At 38.3% G+C, this 21,183-nt stretch overlaps 1 protein-coding gene across 1 annotated transcript; it reads left to right on the top strand.

Annotated features, from left to right (window-relative positions):
* The first annotated feature begins 14,565 nt into the window (after window positions 1-14,565).
* Window positions 14,566-18,899, top strand: fam163ab (family with sequence similarity 163 member Ab). Its single transcript, XM_053635139.1, has 2 exons — window positions 14,566-14,816; window positions 18,523-18,899. The coding sequence occupies exons 1-2, from the start codon at window positions 14,724-14,726 to the stop codon at window positions 18,844-18,846; spliced, it is 417 nt and encodes a 138-aa protein (XP_053491114.1). The 5' UTR covers window positions 14,566-14,723; the 3' UTR covers window positions 18,847-18,899.
* Window positions 18,900-21,183: the final 2,284 nt, after the last annotated feature.

Below are 21,183 nucleotides of genomic sequence, written 5' to 3'. Positions count from 1 at the left end.
GCTCCCAAGCTCACATCGTCCCTGTGGTTTCGTATCTGCCGTCACGCACGAGTGCGCCAGTATTACAAGTGGCACTGTGAACTATTTCCAGGGCTAGATTAAGAAGAATGACTGTCCTCAAAGTTCTCCATCTTGGTATGTGACATTGTTTCATATGTGATGTATTGTGCTTATAAGTATGCATCTGAGATACAGGGTGTTCTGGTTGCCATTGGGAATTTCCTGACCACAGGAACATAACTATTTAAAGTGCTGGGAATTGTAGAGAGAAATGATATGGAACAAGCAATAAAATCACACAAAAAATTTTTTTATTCTGAGCCAAAAAAGGTTTGTGAAAGGACATTTCTCCTTTTTGTTTAAATTATGTTAGATATAACTTAGTGGGTTATTTAAAAAAAAACAATAAATTTTGAAATCTTGTACTTTTCCACAAGAGCTCTGAAAGTAATAGGCTACATGAAGTAGATGGCTGTTAATTGTAAAACCAAAAAAAAAAGGTGTTTCCTGTATTCAAAATACAAAATAAAATATTTATTATAAATATTATTATACTTCTACCTGTTAAACCCAAATCATTTGTAATCAAATGGCACTGGATTTCCAAAGACTTGTCCACAAGTAGGTCTATTTCCTCCATAACAGTTTACAGCTGCTTTAGCCCTTGATAGACGCTTAATATAAAAGCTCACTAGAGAAGATATGAAATGTATATGTAGAAAAAATAGCAACAGTTAAAGTACTCTCTTTTTTAAATGCATTATAAAATCTTATAAACGATCTCAGTGATGTCAATATTAATATAACCTCTTCGTTAGTCAGCTTAAATGTCATAAAATGTGTTTCTTATGATTGAACATTTTTAAGAGAATTAATCTGGTCAAAGGATGGGTATTATACATTTAGTTGCTGCAGCGGTTTTTCTGCATGCTTTCCAGAAACGGGCATCAAGAAATGCAGCTCATAGTTTTGTGGGGGGGGGTTTAATGAACTTTTTTGTCTCACATATTTCATATCTGCCCATCTGTGAGATCACTGTCTCAATGCTCACCTCTATAATAAACCATCCAGGGAATATACTGGAATTGTCCACTAAGAATTAAATAGGAAGCAAATTCAGGCATGGCATGAGTGTTCGTTTTGAACACTATGTGTGAAGTGTTAATATACAATATATGTATGCCTATGTGGTGTGACATGTCGCAGCGCCCTGGTTCAATCAATATGTGGCATTTCACGGGTTCTCTGTGTTCAAGTGGGTTTCCTCTGGGTTCTCTGGTTTTCTCCCATTGTCCAAAAACATGTAGACGATACTAAATTGATTAGACTGGTGCCTTGTCTGAGGTGAATGCTCCCTCCCAGAGAGAGAGAGATAGATAGATAATTTTATTTGTCCTCAAAGAGGAAGTTTGTTTCCACCGTGGGTGTGTAGAAAAACATGAACACAACACCATACATATTAACCATCAATAACAGAAGGGATAAAAAAAAATACCATACCTAAGAACCGGCTCAACAATACTTCGATACAGAAGAAGCAGATCCACTGCAACACTGACCAAGATAAAGCACTTAGGCTACTGAATATAAGTGAATACATTTTCAGAATGTAGCCTAAATCCAGACCATCAATCAGGTTTTCAGGAGGAAGGGGGTGGGGCGTTTCTCTTTGCATGTGAGTAGAATCTATTTCTTTTTGAGAGTAAATTCAGGGTATTTGTCTTCTAACGTCATTTTCTCTGTGGAACTACAACTCCATGCGATTTATTGTTTAATACAGAAAGCATTTGGTTTTAAAAGAAGTTGTGGTGACTTTAAGAGCCGGTGTGGACGTGTAGCAGCGCTGATGTGTTCATAAGGTATCCAGTGGACACACGTCCCGTATTAAATCCTGACTCCTGCGATAACCGAGCACTCCCACCGCCGCAGAGAGAAGGACGGACAACGGACACCGGACACACCAACAAATGAACAGTGATACATCTGTGAAGAAGTTCATGTGTCTAGGAGTGTAAATTCAGCACTGTAGCGCGCGCGCGCGACTGTATGTGTGTGTCATCCCGGTTACAGACTCCAGTCCTGGATCCAAATCGCCTCCATGGTGAAACAAAGACTGTAGACTCAGGTAGGGCTGCAATCCTGATTTTATACCTGTTTAAAAATAAGAGTAATCTGAGCAATGATGCTCATAGTAGCCTAGTGTTTCATTGCTATAGCCTACACACACACTGCTATTTTGTTCTTAATTCAGTTTCATTAAACGAGCTTTACTGGCATGACTGTTAAATGGCAAACAATTTTATACAAATAAAATAAAAGTGAAAAGTTTTCATCTGCTTTCCTCATATAGTCTACACTGTCGATGGTTTATATGATGGTAAAGAAGTGTCCATTATAAAGAGGCAGCTGTGTTGAGCTGTACCTTCACTTCAACACTGTTCCTGTTAGACAATTTCAAGAAAAACACTTGTATTTTCCCTAGTTGCTTTGTGAGCTATGATGTGTTTGGATGACGTTGAAGTGAGGAATAGTGCTTTTAAAAAGCAATGGATCTGTATAAATGAATACAATAATACAATGTCTTTGACTAACACAACACACACTAAGTAAGGAAAGTACACGTCTCTTGTGTCTTTGTTTACAGTATTGACTTTGCAGTTATTTTCACCTGCTCAGTGGAGTAATATCTCAAACACGCTCCTGTTTCTGCTATGCTCGCTGTTTGGACTGTGCTGAACAAGTACTCTGTTTGCTACTGTAAAATGTTTTCTCTCTCTCTCTCTCTCTCTCTCTCTCTCTCTCTCTCTCTCTCTCTCTCTGTATTTTATTCTCTGTAGTGCAAATAGATCATGCTTAGATTTGAGGTTTATAAAGTCTGGTCTGTGGTTTTGCGTATGCACAATATACCACCACAGATTGATCATTTTTGTGGTTATATTATTTGAATTTTTTGCAATGCTGATATCTCAGAAGGCTGAGACAGGGACCCAAGACTTCTAACCAATCACGAGTCAAGTTATGTCAAATATATTTTTATTAAGTGGTTTAGTATGTGCTGTGAGGAGTCAGATATGTTCCAGAGGGATTTTATAGCAGTTTTCACAAATCACTGCATTCACATAAATCATTTATTAATTAATGCAGCATTCTAATGTTAAAAACATACTCGTGACCGTCTTATGACCTTTTTTTTTCTCTCGATCCCTCACTGTAATAAGAAATTAACTTCCAGCTCCACCTGACTTTAAATCCAAGCCTAATATTTATTCAGTCTGATTCATTGGACCTGTTCTTTATGGTCCAGTGTTCTTGTTCTTTTGGTGAACATGGAGGACAGTAGCTTTGTGAGAAACATGGCTGATCACTCTCAGGCTGAATACCTAGCTGAAATTTCTCAGTGATGGAAGAATATTGTTGCAGGAATGCTAGTTGAATTATTGAAAGCCAGGTTTTTAATGCTTGAAAGCTCATATCATTGCTACTCCAGAAGCAGTGTATTCCTCAGAATAGCTGGAACTACACTTGTGCTCTTACTTAATTAGGTACCATCCAAAAACCTGCTCTTATAAAAAGTGGAATATACAGTACAGTCCTTCCAACATCTAAACAGAATGTAATGTGATATACTGCAGTTTTTTTATGTTGCATTTTATATTGGTGGCAGTGTGCTAATAATATTTAATTATTAGAATTAATATTACAGTTCTGTAGTGTTGGGATATGATATGATGTATCTAATGATATTGGTATTGCAATATATGAGACAGGTGACATGGTGGCACAGCAGATAGTGTTGCTACCTCACAGCTCCAAGAACCCTGGTTTGATCCTAAATTCAGGTTACCGTGTGTACACAGAGTTTTGCATGTTCTTCCTGTGTCCGTACAGGTTTTCTCCAGGTTCTCTGGTTTCCTCCCTCTGTCCAAAAACATGCCAGTATGTGGATTGTCTACAGTAAATTTCCCCAAGGTGGAATGAGTGTATGTGTGTATGTGTGTATGTGTGTGTGTGTGTGGATGGTACCCTGCGTCCCATCCAATATGTACAGTATTTCCTCCTCACTTCCAGTGTTCCAGGGCAAGGCTCTGGATTCACCACAACTCTGTCCAGTTTAAAGCAGATACTGAAAGTGAGTGAATGAATATGTGAACCTCATGATACACATTTGTAATAATTTGGTGCTATGTAGTTATCATAATTTGATAACTCCACTGTCACTCGCTGTAAAGTACCTACATTACATTTGACTGCTTGCATCCGTCATTTCCTTTTTTTTCTTCAAGTATGTAATGTTTCATAAACGTTGAACAGAAAAATCTATGAGTTTGTACGTTTTTCATTCTACGACTCCTGTTAGCAAAACCTCTAAATTTTGTCATGCATATCGTGTATTGTGAAACCTATCACCATCACAGTGGAGCAGAACTGATTGAAATGGAATTAAACGTGAAAAATTAATGAACGAATTAATTAAGAAAAGATGTTTCTACAAGTGGCTGTGGTGTCAGTGATAATTATGCAAGCTGATTCAACATGGTCCTCGAGGAACCGTTAGCAATGAGTAATCCACTGATTCCTGTCCCTGATGCTGGAACAGTCCTGCCTGTTGTTTACCCTTCTATAATACACCCGATCCATTGAATCAGCTAACCAGGCCCTTTCCTGGGTCAGTGTGCATATGCGTATGTGTTCGAGCAGGGAAAACAATCAAATGTGCAGGATCAGGCTAAAGAACCACTGGAGTAATGTCTCCTGCTGCTTTTAAGCCCCTTCACCAAATGCAGAGCAGGATGTGTATGCGTGAATTATGTAATATGTGAAACGGTGCCAACACACAGCAAGTCCATCAGGCTGCATTTTAAAAAAAACATGACTATTACATTGGAGTTGCCTTTCCACGTTGAGCTTTTTATGAACGTGGCAATATCATTGGAGACCAAATCCAGTAAATCATGAGAAACCACTGCATATTGATGAAAATTGAGCAAGCATAACATCTCTGCACATCATTAAGTACAACCATTCATTTCTCATCCCTCCATAACCACCGTGAATAAACAGAATGACACAGGAAGTGCTGAATAAGGAGGCAGACAGTGGTTTGAGGTTGTCAGATATGCAAGACTGGATGCAGCTTTGTCCTTGGGCTGGGAAGCTCACGCAGAACAGCCATAAATCCTGCGGTCCAGGCTTTGCCGGAGTATTATTGCCTCTCAAGATATACACAGATGGATCCTACGAGATGGAGGATGAGCTGTGACTTTTTTTGATCTGTTACACCACTGAGTCGAGATTGAGAGCACTTTCAGCAAAATTATTAATGAGTGGTTTTATTTGCAGAATAAAAATATGCTGTGCCTTAATATTCCATAGAATAGATATCGTAGCTACAGTGCATCATAAATTCTTATGCGATCTTAATATCTTAATGGTATCCTTCTCTGGTTATTGTATATTTTCAAAAATTAATTTAGAAGAAAGCAGAATGCAGTTTTACAGTAATTCAGTTTAATACACACATTAAACTCATGGATTGCAGAAAACCAGTCCTTCATTTAGTCATATTAAAGCACAGGGTTCCATTAACACACTATAACAACAAACAGGAACAAAAAACTAACTACATTGCATTTTTAGCCAGAAATATAATTGTAATCTCACAGTTGCAGTGCAGCTCATTTTATCTGTAGCCTTCATAACAGGGTTTTATGCCAGCATGAGGTTTTTGGGGAAAGCCACCAAATAAATTAAATTGACCCTTTTTATTGGCACTGAGCCTAACATTGTGATTAACGTTTGCTCTGGGGGAAGCCCTCTGAAATTCAGGTTTCTAGAAATAAGTCTTTGCAGCATACTTGTGACTTAAGATAGGCTTTACTTTTTAGTGCCGAAGTATTCTTTTGTTGTACTATTCATCATTTGGATTTGATTTCATTTCTTTATCATGCAAACTAAATCATAACTAAGTGTCCATCCATTTTCTGTGCCACCTATCCTACACAGGGTCACAGTGAGCCTGAAGCCTATCCCAGGGACCTCGGGGCGCAGGGTGGTGGACACCCTTTGTGGGGTGCCAGCACATTGCAGGGCACAATCGCACACCCATTCACACTACAGACAATGCCAATCAGTCTACAATGCATGTCTTTGGGCTCGGGGAGGAAACTGGGGTACATGGAGGAGGCCCCCGAGGCCCAGGGAGAACATGCAGGCTCTGTCATCCACACAGGGCAGGGGTGGGAGTCGAACACACAACCCTGGACGTGCAAGGCAAATGTGCTAGCCACTAAGCCACCAAGCCACCCCCATCCAAACTAAAATGATAAATAAAATAGAGAGAAAGAAAAACACAAAAAGAAATCCATGAGCAGTCAGTTGTGTTAAAGAAATGGTTTGGTGCTGAAAAAAAAAAGAGTAGTTTTTCAAATATTATTTGAAGACATGAGATGTAATTAACCATGTATTTTAGATACGGCATTTCAAAAACAGACAGAAAGGAAAAGACACACAGACCCTTTGATCTGTTCAATTTGTGCTCTAGGCAGAAGTGTTCACATGGCAGAGAGTAATTTCATAAAACTTCACACAGTTTCACACAATACAGGTGGTTGGAAAAATTTAAACAGTATCTAGAATCACATCATTAAGACATGCCACAGAGAACAATTAAGCTTGAAGAAATGTACATGATTTTCTGATCCATACAGTTGATCAGCCAAGTTATGTTTGGTGTCTAATGTTTATTTCTTTTTTCCCTGCTTTTTTTTTTTTTTACATTTATTCATTCAGCAGATGCTTTTATCCAAAGCGACTTAAAAATGAGGAAATACAAGCAAAGCGATATATCAAGCAGAGGACAATACAGTAGTGCTACCATACAAGATTTATAATTGAGTTCTGGAAAAGCAAAGTGCACAGAGTAGAGGTGTAAGAGTCAGAGTCAGTTTTTTTTTTTGTTTTTGTTTTTTAAGGATAATGTGGGGTTGGCATTTTATGGGTTAGTTACGTGCTCATGGAAGAAGTGGGTCTTTAGCTGTTTTTTGAAGATAGTGACAGATTCTCCAGTTTTTTAACATGAGCTTGAGGCTGTACAAGTAGCTAACAATTGATCATAGTCCAAATCACCCAAAATCTTACATATGTCAAACAATGTTCAGCTTTGTCAAAAAAAAATTAGTAAAATATCGGTGTTAGAGCCATTTGAATGTTGATTGTGTATATTGTAATGAATTACTTCAACACTAGGAGTTGTCTTGTATTCATATGAAAGGTACACATGGGAGTATACAGTATGGCTGCACAATAAAAAGGGAAACGTTTAAAATGTGCACATTTACAGACTAAATGGGTATATGTTTCATTCTAATGAACAAACCTGTCTCAAAAGTTTAATTTCTGCACACCTTCTTTATCAAGTTGCAAGTAAATACATCCTATTACAAAGCAGCAGGAGAACAGATGGACAGATGGTGAGATTTATCCACTCCAGTACACTTAATGGTACTTTTACCTAGCCAACTACCAGGCAGAGGGGACACTGAAATTGAAACACATTATCAGGAACCTACATGTAGGAAGGCATGGGCTGGAGGCGATCCATTTCCACCAATGGGTGAAGGCAGAGCAGAACTTCGACTTTAAGGCACCTGGGCAAAACAGGACCTGCCCAAGAGGAAGATTACCTGGACTGACCAGTGGAAGTTCAGAATATCCTTCCTGCTACAGTCTGTCTAAAGTTAACCTCCCAACTCCAGTCAGCTTAGACAGGGAACTTGCACAGGGAGCACATCCTTTCAGACTCTAAGACGGAATATACAGGTGGCACCAAAGCTTGGACAAACCAAAGCCTTCGTCAAGGAAGGAGCTAGAACCCCAGTCCATAGGAGATCAAGAAGTCTACTGCAGTCAGCCATGCAATGGCAGCTCAAAGTGGATCTTGGAAGTGAGCTCTAATATACCCAGATGATATCCCGATGACAAGCCATAAGCCAGATGCAGTCTTGTGGTCTGTAGAGTAGAAGTTTATCATTGTGAAGCCAACTGTTCATGCAAAGAGGGCTTTCAGGAAGCAGCAAAAAGGAAATGCTCAAATTATCACGACTGGTTTGAGGGCTGCAGAGAAAAAGGCTGATAAGCCTGGCTATTGAAGGTGGAGGTAGGCTGCATAGGGTTCCCTGATCAGTCTGTCTGGAACCTATAAGAAGTATTGCAGCACATGGTTTGGGAAAGGAAGGGGATCCTGTTGGAAACTAGAAGCCATGGGGAGATTTGGCCACCACTGCTGACCTGCCAGCTGGAGACTGTTGTGTTTATGAGTCAAAACAATCTGCTGTACGCCTTCAAAACTCTGGGACTTCAAAAGTTACTTACTTAAATTGGGTTACTTCATTCCAAGATGGGTGCATCCATAATGTTATAGCATTCAGCAACACAGTTTTGCTCTTTAAAAAAAATAAGTAGATGACGACAGTAAGTTCCTCTGTGTACTAAATCATACCAGCAAGTCTGGATGTGGTTTGAGGAAGATGGTATGGTATTTATGGAAAAGTATTTGGGTGAGAGACTTCCAATACTTGATAGCTTAAGGTATTAGCCTCATAGCTCCAGTGCAAAACTGCAGTACTACAAGTGATGTACTACATTTTGGGACAATGGGAAAATGGTTCCCAACTTTGGAGTCGAGAAGCAGATAGGGTCACAAGAGATCTTTACCAACTGCTTTAATGGAGTTGCAAAAATTTTGGAACCTTAAAATGGGGTCACTAGCTAAAAAAATGTTGAGAATGACTGCACTAATGAGAGGGAGTAGTATGCATCTTCTGTCTTGCACTGGAGATTAATATTTCATGCCTATTCCTGCGCGAAGAGGTTCTTTGTGTAGTGCTCATCAGTATGTATAAGTGTGCTGTTCTCTCCAGAATAAGAATAGCTCACTCTTTTGATTTTCCTAGCAAATACTTAAAATATGCAGGAACGGATTTGAAGCTTTCCACTCAGAAAAAAATGTAGATATGGATAGAAATGTTGGATCCTATTTTACATGGGTTTAGAAAGATCAAACTTATTTAAAAATACAGGTGAATACAGACTGTACAGAAGAAAATGTAGACAGAACATCCTTAAATGTTCATGGTGGAAAATACATTCAGCAGGGATTAAAAAAATAAATAAATATAAATGTCCAGCACCACTAAGAATAAAAATAAATCCACATAATGGCTACTTCAGGGTGGCAGGGTGCATCCGACTGTGCCATAGTATTTTTTAATTATCTTTAAATAGCCCTCATTATTGTTCTCACATGTTGGATTATTGTTTGCTACTGCTTGTGACTACAGCCTGTAATTATGGAAGCTATTATTATTTATCTGCTAAACATTGCTAACATGGAGAGCAAGCTTGCTTAAAGAGCTCCTTAGCAAGAGAAAGGTACTCATTAGAGCCAGACAGGAGGAAATGGCCTGTGTTACAAGAGAGGACGATGTGGCAGATAAGGAAAAAATAACAGGACAGGCAGGGGATTGGTGGAGAGAAGGATGACATGATGAGGATGGACAGAAAGTGAGTGATTAGATGGCTGTTTGCCCAGAAGGGACAGAGCAAAGTGGAGGCAGGATTTGGCAGAGCTGAAGAGACATCCTACTTCTGGCAGATGAAATGATACATAATCACCAGGTAAAATAAAAGTAAGAGCTGAAACTGAAGGAAAACTTCACTGTCGAGTTATACACTTGTTATGGAGATGCAATTAAATTTACTGTGCAGATTCTTTTGATTTCATTTTTGAAATGAATGAATCGTACGTCAGATTTACTTTTGCCCAGGTGGATAAAAAAAAACCTCCGAAATGTACCACATAGATTTCTAGCATATGTATGCATATGTAAACTTGCTCAATAGCCTATACACAACGTACTTATATATACAGTTTATGGCTACTTTTTTTTTACGTTGGGATTTACTTTGTATGTTCATTTTTCCAAGGCCTATCTAGCTAATCTAGCTAAACAACACCCAATGCTAAAAGTCTGACATATCTGTTATGTATCTTTTTATTATCTTTTAATATTCATTTTATTTTATTTTTTAAAAGATTACAACTACTAAATAACAAAATGTGACTGTCTCTTATTTAAAAAAAAAAATATTTGTGATAGGCTACTATAGCTTATTAGCCTAGTGCCTTTACAATTATATCACAGTGATTTACAGGATTGTATCTTAAAGTTTTGTATTTTGGTAAATTTTTAGTCCAACTGGTCAAGCTCAGCAATTAAGTAGAATGATGATGTTTTACTCCACAGCCATGGATCATTCACTGGAAGCTTTTCTACTAGTTTATAAAAAAAACAATTGTTTTTTAAAGAATGATTTATTAACTTTTTTCATCAGAGCAGTAGAGCCAAACATCAAAATTTTCATATGATTACCAGACCTTTAAGACCTTCATTTCCATTCACTAACAGACTATTAGTCTGATCCCCACTGTACAGATGTGATGGGACGAGTTGCACAGCCATATTATTTCTTTCCCCCAAATCTCGTCTCTTGGACTATGATTATTTGTCTCTCAGTGCCAGGACTGGCTAGCAATTCTTCAAAAGCACCCTGACAATTGAACAATTGAGAAGTCATATTGTGAAAAATGGTGGCATGTCTACTCCTGTTAAAAATAAATAAATAATAATAATCTCACTTTGGGAACATGAATTTTGAACTTTGAATTTTAATATTTTCTGGATCAGAAAGTTTAGAAAGTTAGATTTATTTTTAAATAAAAAATCAATTTTTTGCACACACACACACACACACGCATGTTTCCTAAGATTTAACTGAAATGAACTATGTGACATTTGGTCTGGATTTTATTTTCATTCGATGTGTATAGAGAATTTATTGTGTGATTTATTATTTGTGCGATTGAAGCCCATGATTAATGTAGCATCTAAATATTTAGACAGATATCCAGTTTTGCTCTAACCAGAGAGTGACCTTAGCTGCCTTTACATCAGTAAGAAATGTATCGAATTCCTAAAAGTTATCATGCTTTCAGCTGTCAAAGGTTTATTGTGACATCTGGGATCATATTATTAGACAATTAACAACGATTAAACTTTCACATTGAAATGTAATGTAACTTGATCATTCATGATGTGGTTTAATTGGCCATTGGTTGGTAAGTAATATGGTTTTGGGGAACCTCAGGGAGGAGGACAGTGAGTCATGGGTAACTTTCACTTGTGAGTAGTTGGCATTTGATTGAGATAAAGTAGAAGAGCGAGCTGCAGAACACGTTCTCACAGACAAAATGAAGTACTGCATTAAGCTTAGGTCTATCTATTTTTAACTATACATCCTAAAATTGTTTTTCCAGGGATGTGTTTGAAATAAAATTGGCCATTTTGGCACCTTTTTGTTTTTAAAATAGTTCAAGAATCCTTGCTTGCCAAAAAAGTTTTGTGTAAAGATATGGCAACTCGCACTATAAATCACTCTTTCTTTAAAATTTTTAAGTTAAATTCTTTTGTGGGAATTTTTAATCTGCAGATTGAGCAGATTGGTGTGAAATCAAAGTGTGAAATTTGTCACTGCAGTGATTTTACTGAATTTATTTAAGAAATGAGCTGAACATCTCATCTAAATGTGAGATAGTATTGAATGTAACATGTAACAGTCAATCATGTTCCATTATGCAAATACAGACCATGCAACAATAGTTTACCAGTTAAGCATGCGGTGGGGCATGTATCTCTGAAGATGTTTCTAATTTGTACATTTATAGAATCTGGATTTCTTGGGGAAGGTAAATGTGTGGGTATATCTGGTCTTTTTTCATAGAACTGCCATTTCAAACAGTTTTTAATATATGGAATAAAACTTCCAAATGAGTTTTGGGTAGTCCAGCTGGCTTGGCACTCTTAGCTGAATAATGGCAGAGTTAATTGTCTGCGTTGACGCAGAGTGAGAATGCAGATGCCCATGTTAGGCAGCACACAGCTGCAGGAAGTCTTATCAGCACTACAGCACTACAGTAGTTCAGGCACTAAAGGAGAATGAAGGCTGTGCCAGAATCCTGCATTTTCAGTGTTGCTCTAATCTGGGCTCAGCAGTGGTGAGAGGCTTGAACAGCCATCCACATCCACTATGCTGTGTGAGCAGAATTTCAAAAACCGCTCAGGGTGTCAAGTCCCATGTGCCAGACTTCAGTTTCACTCACTGGGGTGGTGGGGAACATGTAGGCACGGATCCATTTTAGATTACTGCTTTATCTCAGATGGGGCGGTGTATAATGTGCTGCGCAAATATCAGCTCAGTGAAAATTTACTCTTACACAAATTTACCCTTACCCTAAATGCAATCAAACAGCCGAGAAATGTTTAGTGCATAAAGTTTGTTTCTTTAGTTTTGAGGCTAATTTTACCAACAAGTTTAACAGTTTAGCATTGTATACATTTTATGCCTAGGTTATCAATCAAACCATGATGAGATGTTCTCTCATACAGACTTGTTTATGATTACATTTTATATAAGAGGGGAAAATTTTGTACAATGGAAACATTTAAATCTGTTTCTGGTGTTTAGTATGAGGCAGAGCTCAGGAAATTATATCTCTTCTTTTTTGCATCCTGAAGAACTAGATGCAATTATTTCTCGCACAGTATGAGTATATGATGAATGTGGAGAGAGAAATGAGCAGGTGTTTCTGGCCTCCCCTTTTTATGTCTCGCTCCCTCTTTTTCTGTCTCTGCCTGCTGTGAGCCTTCATTATTCTCATCCAGCTGCATGATTGCACTTCATCATGCCAGCTACTTAATCAAATCTGCACTCCTGGTCAAACTCAATTCTGCCAAGCTGCTTGACCCAACACTTATTCTGTCAACACACTCACTACAGTTTTGAAAGACGAGGAACCAGGGGACACAAGCATCAGCAGACTCTCTCTCTCTCTCTCTCTCTCTCTCTCTCTCTCTCTCTCTCTCTGTCTTTACTTCTCTCCTTAACCATTTCTATCTATTGATCCATCCGTCCATTTTTCCAGCCAAATCCTGACTGCTGAAAAACATATTGATTAGTGCGTGAATCAGATTATATGTGTGTATGACAGCCTGTCTAATTGTACTTACGGCAGCAGTGACATACATGCCACTATGGACTGGGTTAATATGATCTGCTCAGATTTGATTTTGTTGCTATAGAGACCCACCAGGGAGCACAAACAGGAAGCAGCAAATTGGATGATTACGTGTCAGTTCCAGGCAGCATGGAGCAGACACCGTAACAGATTTCAGGTTTTTATCCTACAGAAGTGTTACTCAGATATTCATTGTCTTTAGCATTGAGTTTTACATGGATCATCTTTAATGTATCTGGAAAATGTTTCAATATATTTACCTTAATTACATATCTGACAACCCTTTGCTAAGGATATATCCTTCGATTTTGTTAATGAATTGGTAAATGCTTTTAAAAATCAACTCTACGGTATTATTAATATGTTGCATTATAATCTGTATAATATACACAAACCATGTTTTATTAAGGTATAAAATAAGACTTTTTATATATATGATTTCAAAGGTCCATCTAGTGACCTACTTTTCTCTCTGCCTTTCATACAAGACCCGGACCCATTCCAACCGAGACCAAGACAACACCAAGACCCATACCAACCCATACAAAGACAAGATCAAAACCTATACCAACTGAGACCAAGACCCATATTAACTGAGACCATGACAAAGACCCAGTCAAAACCAAAAACCCATTCCAACTGAGACTAAGAACAAGACTAGAACTTGCACCAAATGAGACTAAGACTCATACTATCTCAGATCAATTTTGGAGCATAAGCCATACTAACTAAGACCCATACCAAACAAAACATGATCTATACCAATCGAGACTGTGATCCATACCAACAAAGACCCATGCTAATCGTGACTGTGATCTATACCAACAAAGACCCATACTAATCAAGACCATGATCCATACCAACAAAGACCCATACCAACCATTACCAAGTCAAGACCAAGACCCATACCTATAAAAACGAAGACCCATACAAATTAAGATCATCAATATCAAGACAAAATTGGTTGAAACTTAGAGGACACCAAGATCAGTAACCAGTGTTAAAACCCTGCTTAAACCCTAAGCTTGTTTTGAGGTCTGAGGTTTTTTTTTAATCTACATTCAGTATAAATTGCACAATGTGTTGTTTCTATGAGGAAATGTCATGAGAAATCAAAGAACCATGGGAATACCTAAAGCTTTATCTTCATCAGGGAATTCTGATTCTATAAATATGCAAATGTAAACACCCCAACCTACATAATTGGGAACACGCTTGGCTCTTGCATGTTGTGACACAACAAACAGTTGCCTATCATATGTTCAATATTAACTCAGGTTTTCTTATCACATTTTTTTCTTATCTCCTGCAGTTTTAAAAAAAAAAGCATGCAGTAAAATGTTTTTTTTTAGTTTGACTCACCATAATTCCCCCAAAAAGATTTAATAATAAAATATTAAGTTTGAGTGGAATAATTTATGTTTAAAGTTGCATTGTAACACTATTAGCCTGTGATTTTATATAAGACCTCAAATGTAGCAGTGTTTCATTTCCATATATTCACTGATGTTCCTTGCTTGACAATGGTATTAGTCACTGTTAGGACTCTGTGCTTCTGCTTATTCCCAGGGTTTGATGGAGATCTGGTCGAATGACAGCGGGAACTGTTGTCATAACTGGAGGAATACTCGCAACGGTGATACTGCTGTGTATCATTGTAGTGCTCTGCTACTGCCGACTCCAGGTGAGCTATACACTGCATTTATTCACACATTCGTTGCAATCCAGAATAACCAATACTAAATGATTTTTGAAGGTTTTGAATTTTCTATTTTTTCTGTATTTGTGGAACGTCAGCAGTTCTTGCAGAATATATTTCACAATCCAACACACCAAATCCAGACCTAAATGCATTTAGACAGACACTTTAATGACCAAAATGCACTGCATTAGTTTTATACTGGAACTACAAGGCTTATGTAGCTAACAAATTAAGGAAGCTAATAGCCTGCAGTGATTTGGATGATATCAAAGTTCCAATATGATTTGTATATTTAGTCTAGGATATTGTTTTTGTATGTACTGAATACTCCCCTCCAAAAGTACTGAAATGGCAAGGCCAGTTCTTTTCTTTTTGTTATACACTGAAGATATTTGAGTTTGAGATCAAAAGATGAATATAAGACAACAGATCAGAGTTTCAGCTTTCATTTCCTGATATTTACATCTAGATGTGTTAAACAACTTAGAACATGGAACCTTTTGCTTGAATCCATCTATTTTTCAAGTCATCAAAAATATTGAACCATGTCACTGACATGTGTTTCTTGTTGCCCGGGTGTTCCCTGTTAGAGTGATTGTTTAAACAATTAATATCTCTGAATGCCTAATCTTGATTTGAGCCCTGGGTTTCACCTGTGAAGACTGCATTTGTTGTGAAAAAGGTTAAACCAACATGAAGACCAGGGAGCTGTGAGTAGGAGAAAAGCAAGCCATTTTGATGCTGAGAAAAGAGGGGAAATCTGTCAGAGGCATTGTATAAGCATTATGCAATGCAAGAAAAATCAACAACATTCAGTGACATCACCAACAAGCTCCACAGAGCAGGGGTGAAGGTATCACAATCCACCATTCAGCAAAGCTGAAATATAGAGGCCATACCATCTATCCTACCCTTATCCTTCCTTTAGGGTCACAGGAAACCTGGAGCCTATCCCAGGTATGAGGCGAACGTGCTGACCACTAAGCCACCGTGCGCCCCAGAGGCCATACCAGAAGATGCAAACCACTCATCAGCAGTACGAACTGGAAAGCCAAATTGGAATTCACAAAGAAATACAGAGATGAGAAGCAAAAGTTTGACACCAAGATTAACCTACTAAAGTGTGGAGAAAGAAAAAAATCTGCTCATCATCCAAAACATACAAGTTCATCAATCAAGCACGGTAGAGGTAGTGTCATTGCTTGGGCTTGCATGGCTGCTTCTGGAACGGGATCACTAATCTTTATTGATGATGTAATGCAGAAGAATGAATTCAGAAGTCTATCACCAGACCTTGCTCACCTACAAATTGGGTGGTCTGCCACCAAAGGTGCCATGTTCTAAGTTGTTTAACACGTCTAGATGTAAATATTAGAAAATGAAAGCTGAAATTCTGATTAATAGTCTCATACTCATCTTTTGATCTCAAACCCAAATGTCTTCAGTGTTTACAGTGAGGGAAAAAAGTATTCGATCTCCTGCTGATTTTGTACGTTTGCCCACTGACAAAGAAATGATCAGTCTATAATTTTAATGCTAGATTTATTTGAACAGTGAGAGACAGAATAACAACAAGAAAATCCAGAAAAATGCATGTCAAAAATGTTATAAATTGATTTGCATTTTAATGAGGGAAATAAGTATTTGACCCCCTCTCAATCAGAAAGATTTCTGGCTCCCAGGTGTCTTTTATACAGGTGACGAGCTGAGATTAGGAGCACACTCTTAAAGGGAGTGCTCCTAATCTCAGTTTGTTACCTGTATAAAAGACACCTGTCCACAGAAGCAATCAATCAATCAGATTCCAAACTCTCCACCATGGCCAAGACCAAAGAGCTCTCCAAGGATGTCAGGGACAAGATTATAGACCTACACAAGTCTGGAATGGGCTACAAGACCATTGCCAAGCAGCTTGGTGAGAAGGTGACAACAGTTGGTGCGATTATTCGCAAATGGAAGAAACACAAAAGAACTGTCAATCTCCCTCGGCCTGGGGCTCCATGCAAGATCTCACCTCGTGGAGTTGCAATGATCATGAGAACAGTGTGGAATCAGCCCAGAACTACACGGGAGGATCTTGTCAATGATCTCAAGGCAGCTGAGACCATAGTCACCAAGAAAACAATTGGTAACACACTACGCCGTGAAGGACTGAAATCCTGCGGCGCCCGCGAGGTCCCCCTGCTCAAGAAATCACATATACATGCCCGTCTGAAGTATGCCAATGAACATCTGTATGATTCAGAGGACAACTGGGTGAAAGTGTTGTGGTCAGATGAGACCAAAATGGAGCTCTTTGGCATCAACTCAACTCGCCGTGTTTGGAGGAGGAGGAATGCTGCCTATGACCCCAAGAACACCATCCCCACTGTCAAACATGGAGGAGGAAACATTATGCTTTGGGGGTGTTTTTCTGCTAAGGGGACAGGACAACTTCACCGCATCAAAGGGACGATGGACGGGGCCATGTACCGTCAAATCTTGGGTGAGAACCTCCTTCCCTCAGCCAGGGCATTGAAAATGGGTCGTGGATGGGTATTCCAGCATGACAATGACCCAAAACACACGGCCAAGGCAACAAAGGAGTGGCTCAAGAAGAAGCACATTAAGGTCCTGGAGTGGCCTAGCCAGTCTCCAGACCTTAATCCCATAGAAAATCTGTGGAGGGAGCTGAAGGCTCGAGTTGCCAAACGTCAGCCTCGAAACCTTAATGACTTGGAGAAGATCTGCAAAGAGGAGTGGGACAAAATCCCTCCTGAGATGTGTGCAAACCTGGTGGCCAACTACAAGAAACGTCTGACCTCTGTGATTGCCAACAAGGGTTTTGCCACCAAGTACTAAGTCATGTTTTGCAGAGGGGTCAAATACATATTTCCCTCATTAAAATGCAAATCAATTTATAACATTTTTGACATGCGCTTTTCTGGATTTTTTTTGTTGTTATTCTGTCTCTCACTGTTCAAATAAATCTACCATTAAAATTATAGAATGATCATTTCTTTGTCAGTGGGCAAACGTACAAAATCAGCAGGGGATCAAATACTTTTTTCCATCACTGTAGCAAGAGCAAAAGAACTGGCCTTGCTGTTCCAATGCATGTGGAGGCGACTGTATATGTATAATATTGTACAAATAGTATTACTATCCCATGCAATGTATTCTGGGGTGAGTGTGTATTTGCATAAAGTAAGTCAGGTAACTTAATCTTTTCCTTTCATTTTAATACAAATGTGTAATGAAAAGACTCTCCTGGATGGGTGTATTCTCGTGTTTTACATACTAGATTCCAGGGAACCTCCAATGATTTGTAACCAGCACAGACAGAGGGTCTGTCATTTTTTAAAATTTGGTTACGGCAATGGGGTTTATGAATTATTTGTTATTGAGTTCTTATATAATTCTTCTATATATACTGTATATATTCTATATATATTCTTCTGTTTGACTTAATGGATTTATAAAATTGTGGTTTTTCAGAGGAAAGTTCAGAAATTAAAATGCTGTATCGCTCCAATAAATAGCCAAAAGATTATTGTACACATAAAAAATTACCTAATATTTAAATAGTTCCAAAAAGATCGAGTGTCTCCTTCTGACCCCATGACTCCATTTTCTCCCTTTCCCGCTTTCTTCCTTTCTCTCTCTCTCTCTCTATCTATCTCTCTCTCTCTCTCTCTCTCTCTCTTAGTATTACTGCTGTAAGCAGAATGGATCTGACCCAGACTCCCCTTCTTACTCTGAGGCCCAGTTCTCCTGTGATGTCTGCAGACCTCAAGGTATGGATGGGTCCAGTGTCTCTCCCCTGTCTATGTCTCCTGAAGTGGCCCACAGCTCCTGCCCCACCTGCTCCTCCTTCTACAGCAACTCCTTCTACCTCCACAACAGGGACGAGACACGCAACGGGGCTGAGCGCATTGCCTACATGCTGCCCTCCACACACAGCACCTCGCTGAGCTCACACACTTTCCCCGACTTCTACTGCAACACACACGCCATCAGCACTGACGTCTGAGCAGTGGTGAATGACATGAGGTGAGCTGTTCCAGATGACAGCTGTGGCACATGGGATTCTGGGATACCAGAAAAACGTACTTGAAAGAGTAATGGCATTGGATTTGACTGTTTTGGTTTTTTAAAAGTTTTTTTTTGCATATTGAAATACACTTGGTCAAGAAGAAAGAAAATGTTCATCTGTTTATTTTAACAAGCTGAAATTTGCGGTTTACTCATCTCTCTAGCACAGAGAACACTGGGATAACAAGAATTGTACAGAACCCGATGCTTCCTGTTGGTTCGCAGTCAATGCAAGTAACTTTTACAGATGAGTATTTATTGCTGCTGAAGCTTTTGGACACTTCTGTTTTTCTTAGAGTATTTGTGGATGTTTGTTCCCCAGAAACTCAGCAAAGCAGTCATTTTACCTGAGTTTGGGGATCTTTAGAATTGGGCTTCCGGTCTTTACTGAATGAGGGCTATTCAACGTGACTGTTCATCTGCTGCTGTTGAAATTCTCTAAGTTAAAATCATGTCTTCAGCTTTTAATATGAATGAAAGTGGAGATTCAAGGCCAAATCATCAAGGAGCATTGATATTATAAGAGCAAAGGACTATTTCTAGCTTTCTCTATGCAAGGTCTATGCTTCAGCAGTCAAACATGGCGCTCTTTTTCCACCTTTTAGAGAATGGTATGATGAAAGTCTGAGGGCATGGACTGATTGTGTTGTTCTGTAGTGATTCTTGCATCGAGTTACATGAGATCACACAGAAAGAAAATGTTAGCAAAACTGTTTAAACTAATAATCTGCATTTTGAAAACAAGTTGGAAAACACTGGCTCTTAGTGAAATAGTTTTGCTGTTGTCCTTATCAGGGAACTTGTCTAGGATTTGTTGATTTTTTGCAGTATCATATGGACTAATAGTGTAATGCCATAATCAGCTATTTGTAACAATGTTTTTAGGAGTGGATGATATTTCAGAGATATTCAATCACAATACACAAGTTCCTTTACACAATACAAATTTATGTATATTAACAGCAGTGACATGAATTTAATGCTATTTAGTTGCTATTATGGGAGCACGGTGACTTAGTGGTTAGCACATTTGCCTCACACCTTCAGGGTTGGGGGTTCGATTCCTGCACGGAATTTGCATGTTCTCCTTGCTCTGGGGGTTTCTTTGGGTGCTCCGGTTTCCAAAGACATGCGTTGTAGGCTAATTGCCATCTGTAAATTTTCCATAGTGTGTGAATGGGTGTGTGTGTGTTTGTGCTCTGATGGATTGGCACTCCTGACTTGTGCTCCAAGTTCTCTTGGATGGGCTCCATGTTTCCCGTGACCCCGGGTAGGATAAGTGATACAAAAATGAATGAATGAATGGATGGATAGTTGCTATTACATCAACAAAATTAATTAAAAATAAAAAGTAAAATAATGGGTACAAATGTGGATTTTCACATCAGGACAGTCAGTGGTATAGAAGTACACTCTTATGCTTATATGAAATGTTTAAATCTGGAATCTGAATGAACCCTGTAACAAAGGGTTTTCCTTTTAGAACGGATTCTGAGAACCCCTTTAGAACCCAAAGAACCATTGAGGAACCTTATTTTCTAAGACTGGACAGTTGATAGAGTGTGTATTGTGGCACAGTTTATTGTGTTATTGATATCATCATAATGAAAAATAATTCAAAATAAAATGTTTCTGAAAATAGTCTTGAAATTCTTTATTGTATTTCCTAGAATTAAATTTTAACCACTAATTAATGATGTGGAGAGAAATATTGTTTTTGTGAATAGAATTATTGTGAAAATATTGTGAAAAAGACTGTGAATGCACCCAGTGGTCTTTCTACTGAGCACTGATATTTGCATTGAAACGTTATTTATTTTCACCTTAACCCACAGCCATGAAATATGTCCATCTCATATGCATGATCTAATTATAACTAATGCATTAGAATATGTTTGTCAGTATTTGTTTGTAAACAAGATTGGATAACTAATCCAGACAAAAGTGCAGAGCTCAGTTTGCGCCTACAGTTGAATGCAAAAGTATGCACACCTTTGGAACAAAAGGAAGAAAGCAAAGGAATTTAATATATATACCAATGTTGAGTTTCACAGATGTTCTGTCATTGTTACAGATAACAAAAATAGTAAAAAAAATGTGTTTTAAGATATTTATAGTGAAAAACAAATTTGTAAATGTTTGCGTTTCTACTCCAACCACACTTGTCTAGTTCAAATCAGAGCTTTTTCTTTTTTCTATTGGTTTTGTCTTATCTTTTGGATTTGTTCCAGAATACGGAATATGTTTATGGAAGTATTTTTTTTTTGTACAAAAA

The sequence above is a fragment of the Ictalurus furcatus genome, chromosome 10 (assembly GCF_023375685.1).
Source record: "Ictalurus furcatus strain D&B chromosome 10, Billie_1.0, whole genome shotgun sequence".
Lineage (NCBI taxonomy): Eukaryota > Metazoa > Chordata > Actinopteri > Siluriformes > Ictaluridae > Ictalurus > Ictalurus furcatus.
Note: the sequence above shows the minus strand (reverse complement) of the source record. Positions and strands in the feature narration are given on the sequence as shown.

Bases quoted from the DNA above. Each gene is read 5' to 3' on its own strand.
- fam163ab (XM_053635139.1), top strand. From the start codon at position 14,724: ATGACAGCGGGAACTGTTGTCATAACTGGAGGAATACTCGCAACGGTG. The intron at 14,817-18,522 runs GTGAGCTATACA...TCTCTCTCTTAG, and splicing joins TCTGCTACTGCCGACTCCAG to TATTACTGCTGTAAGCAGAA.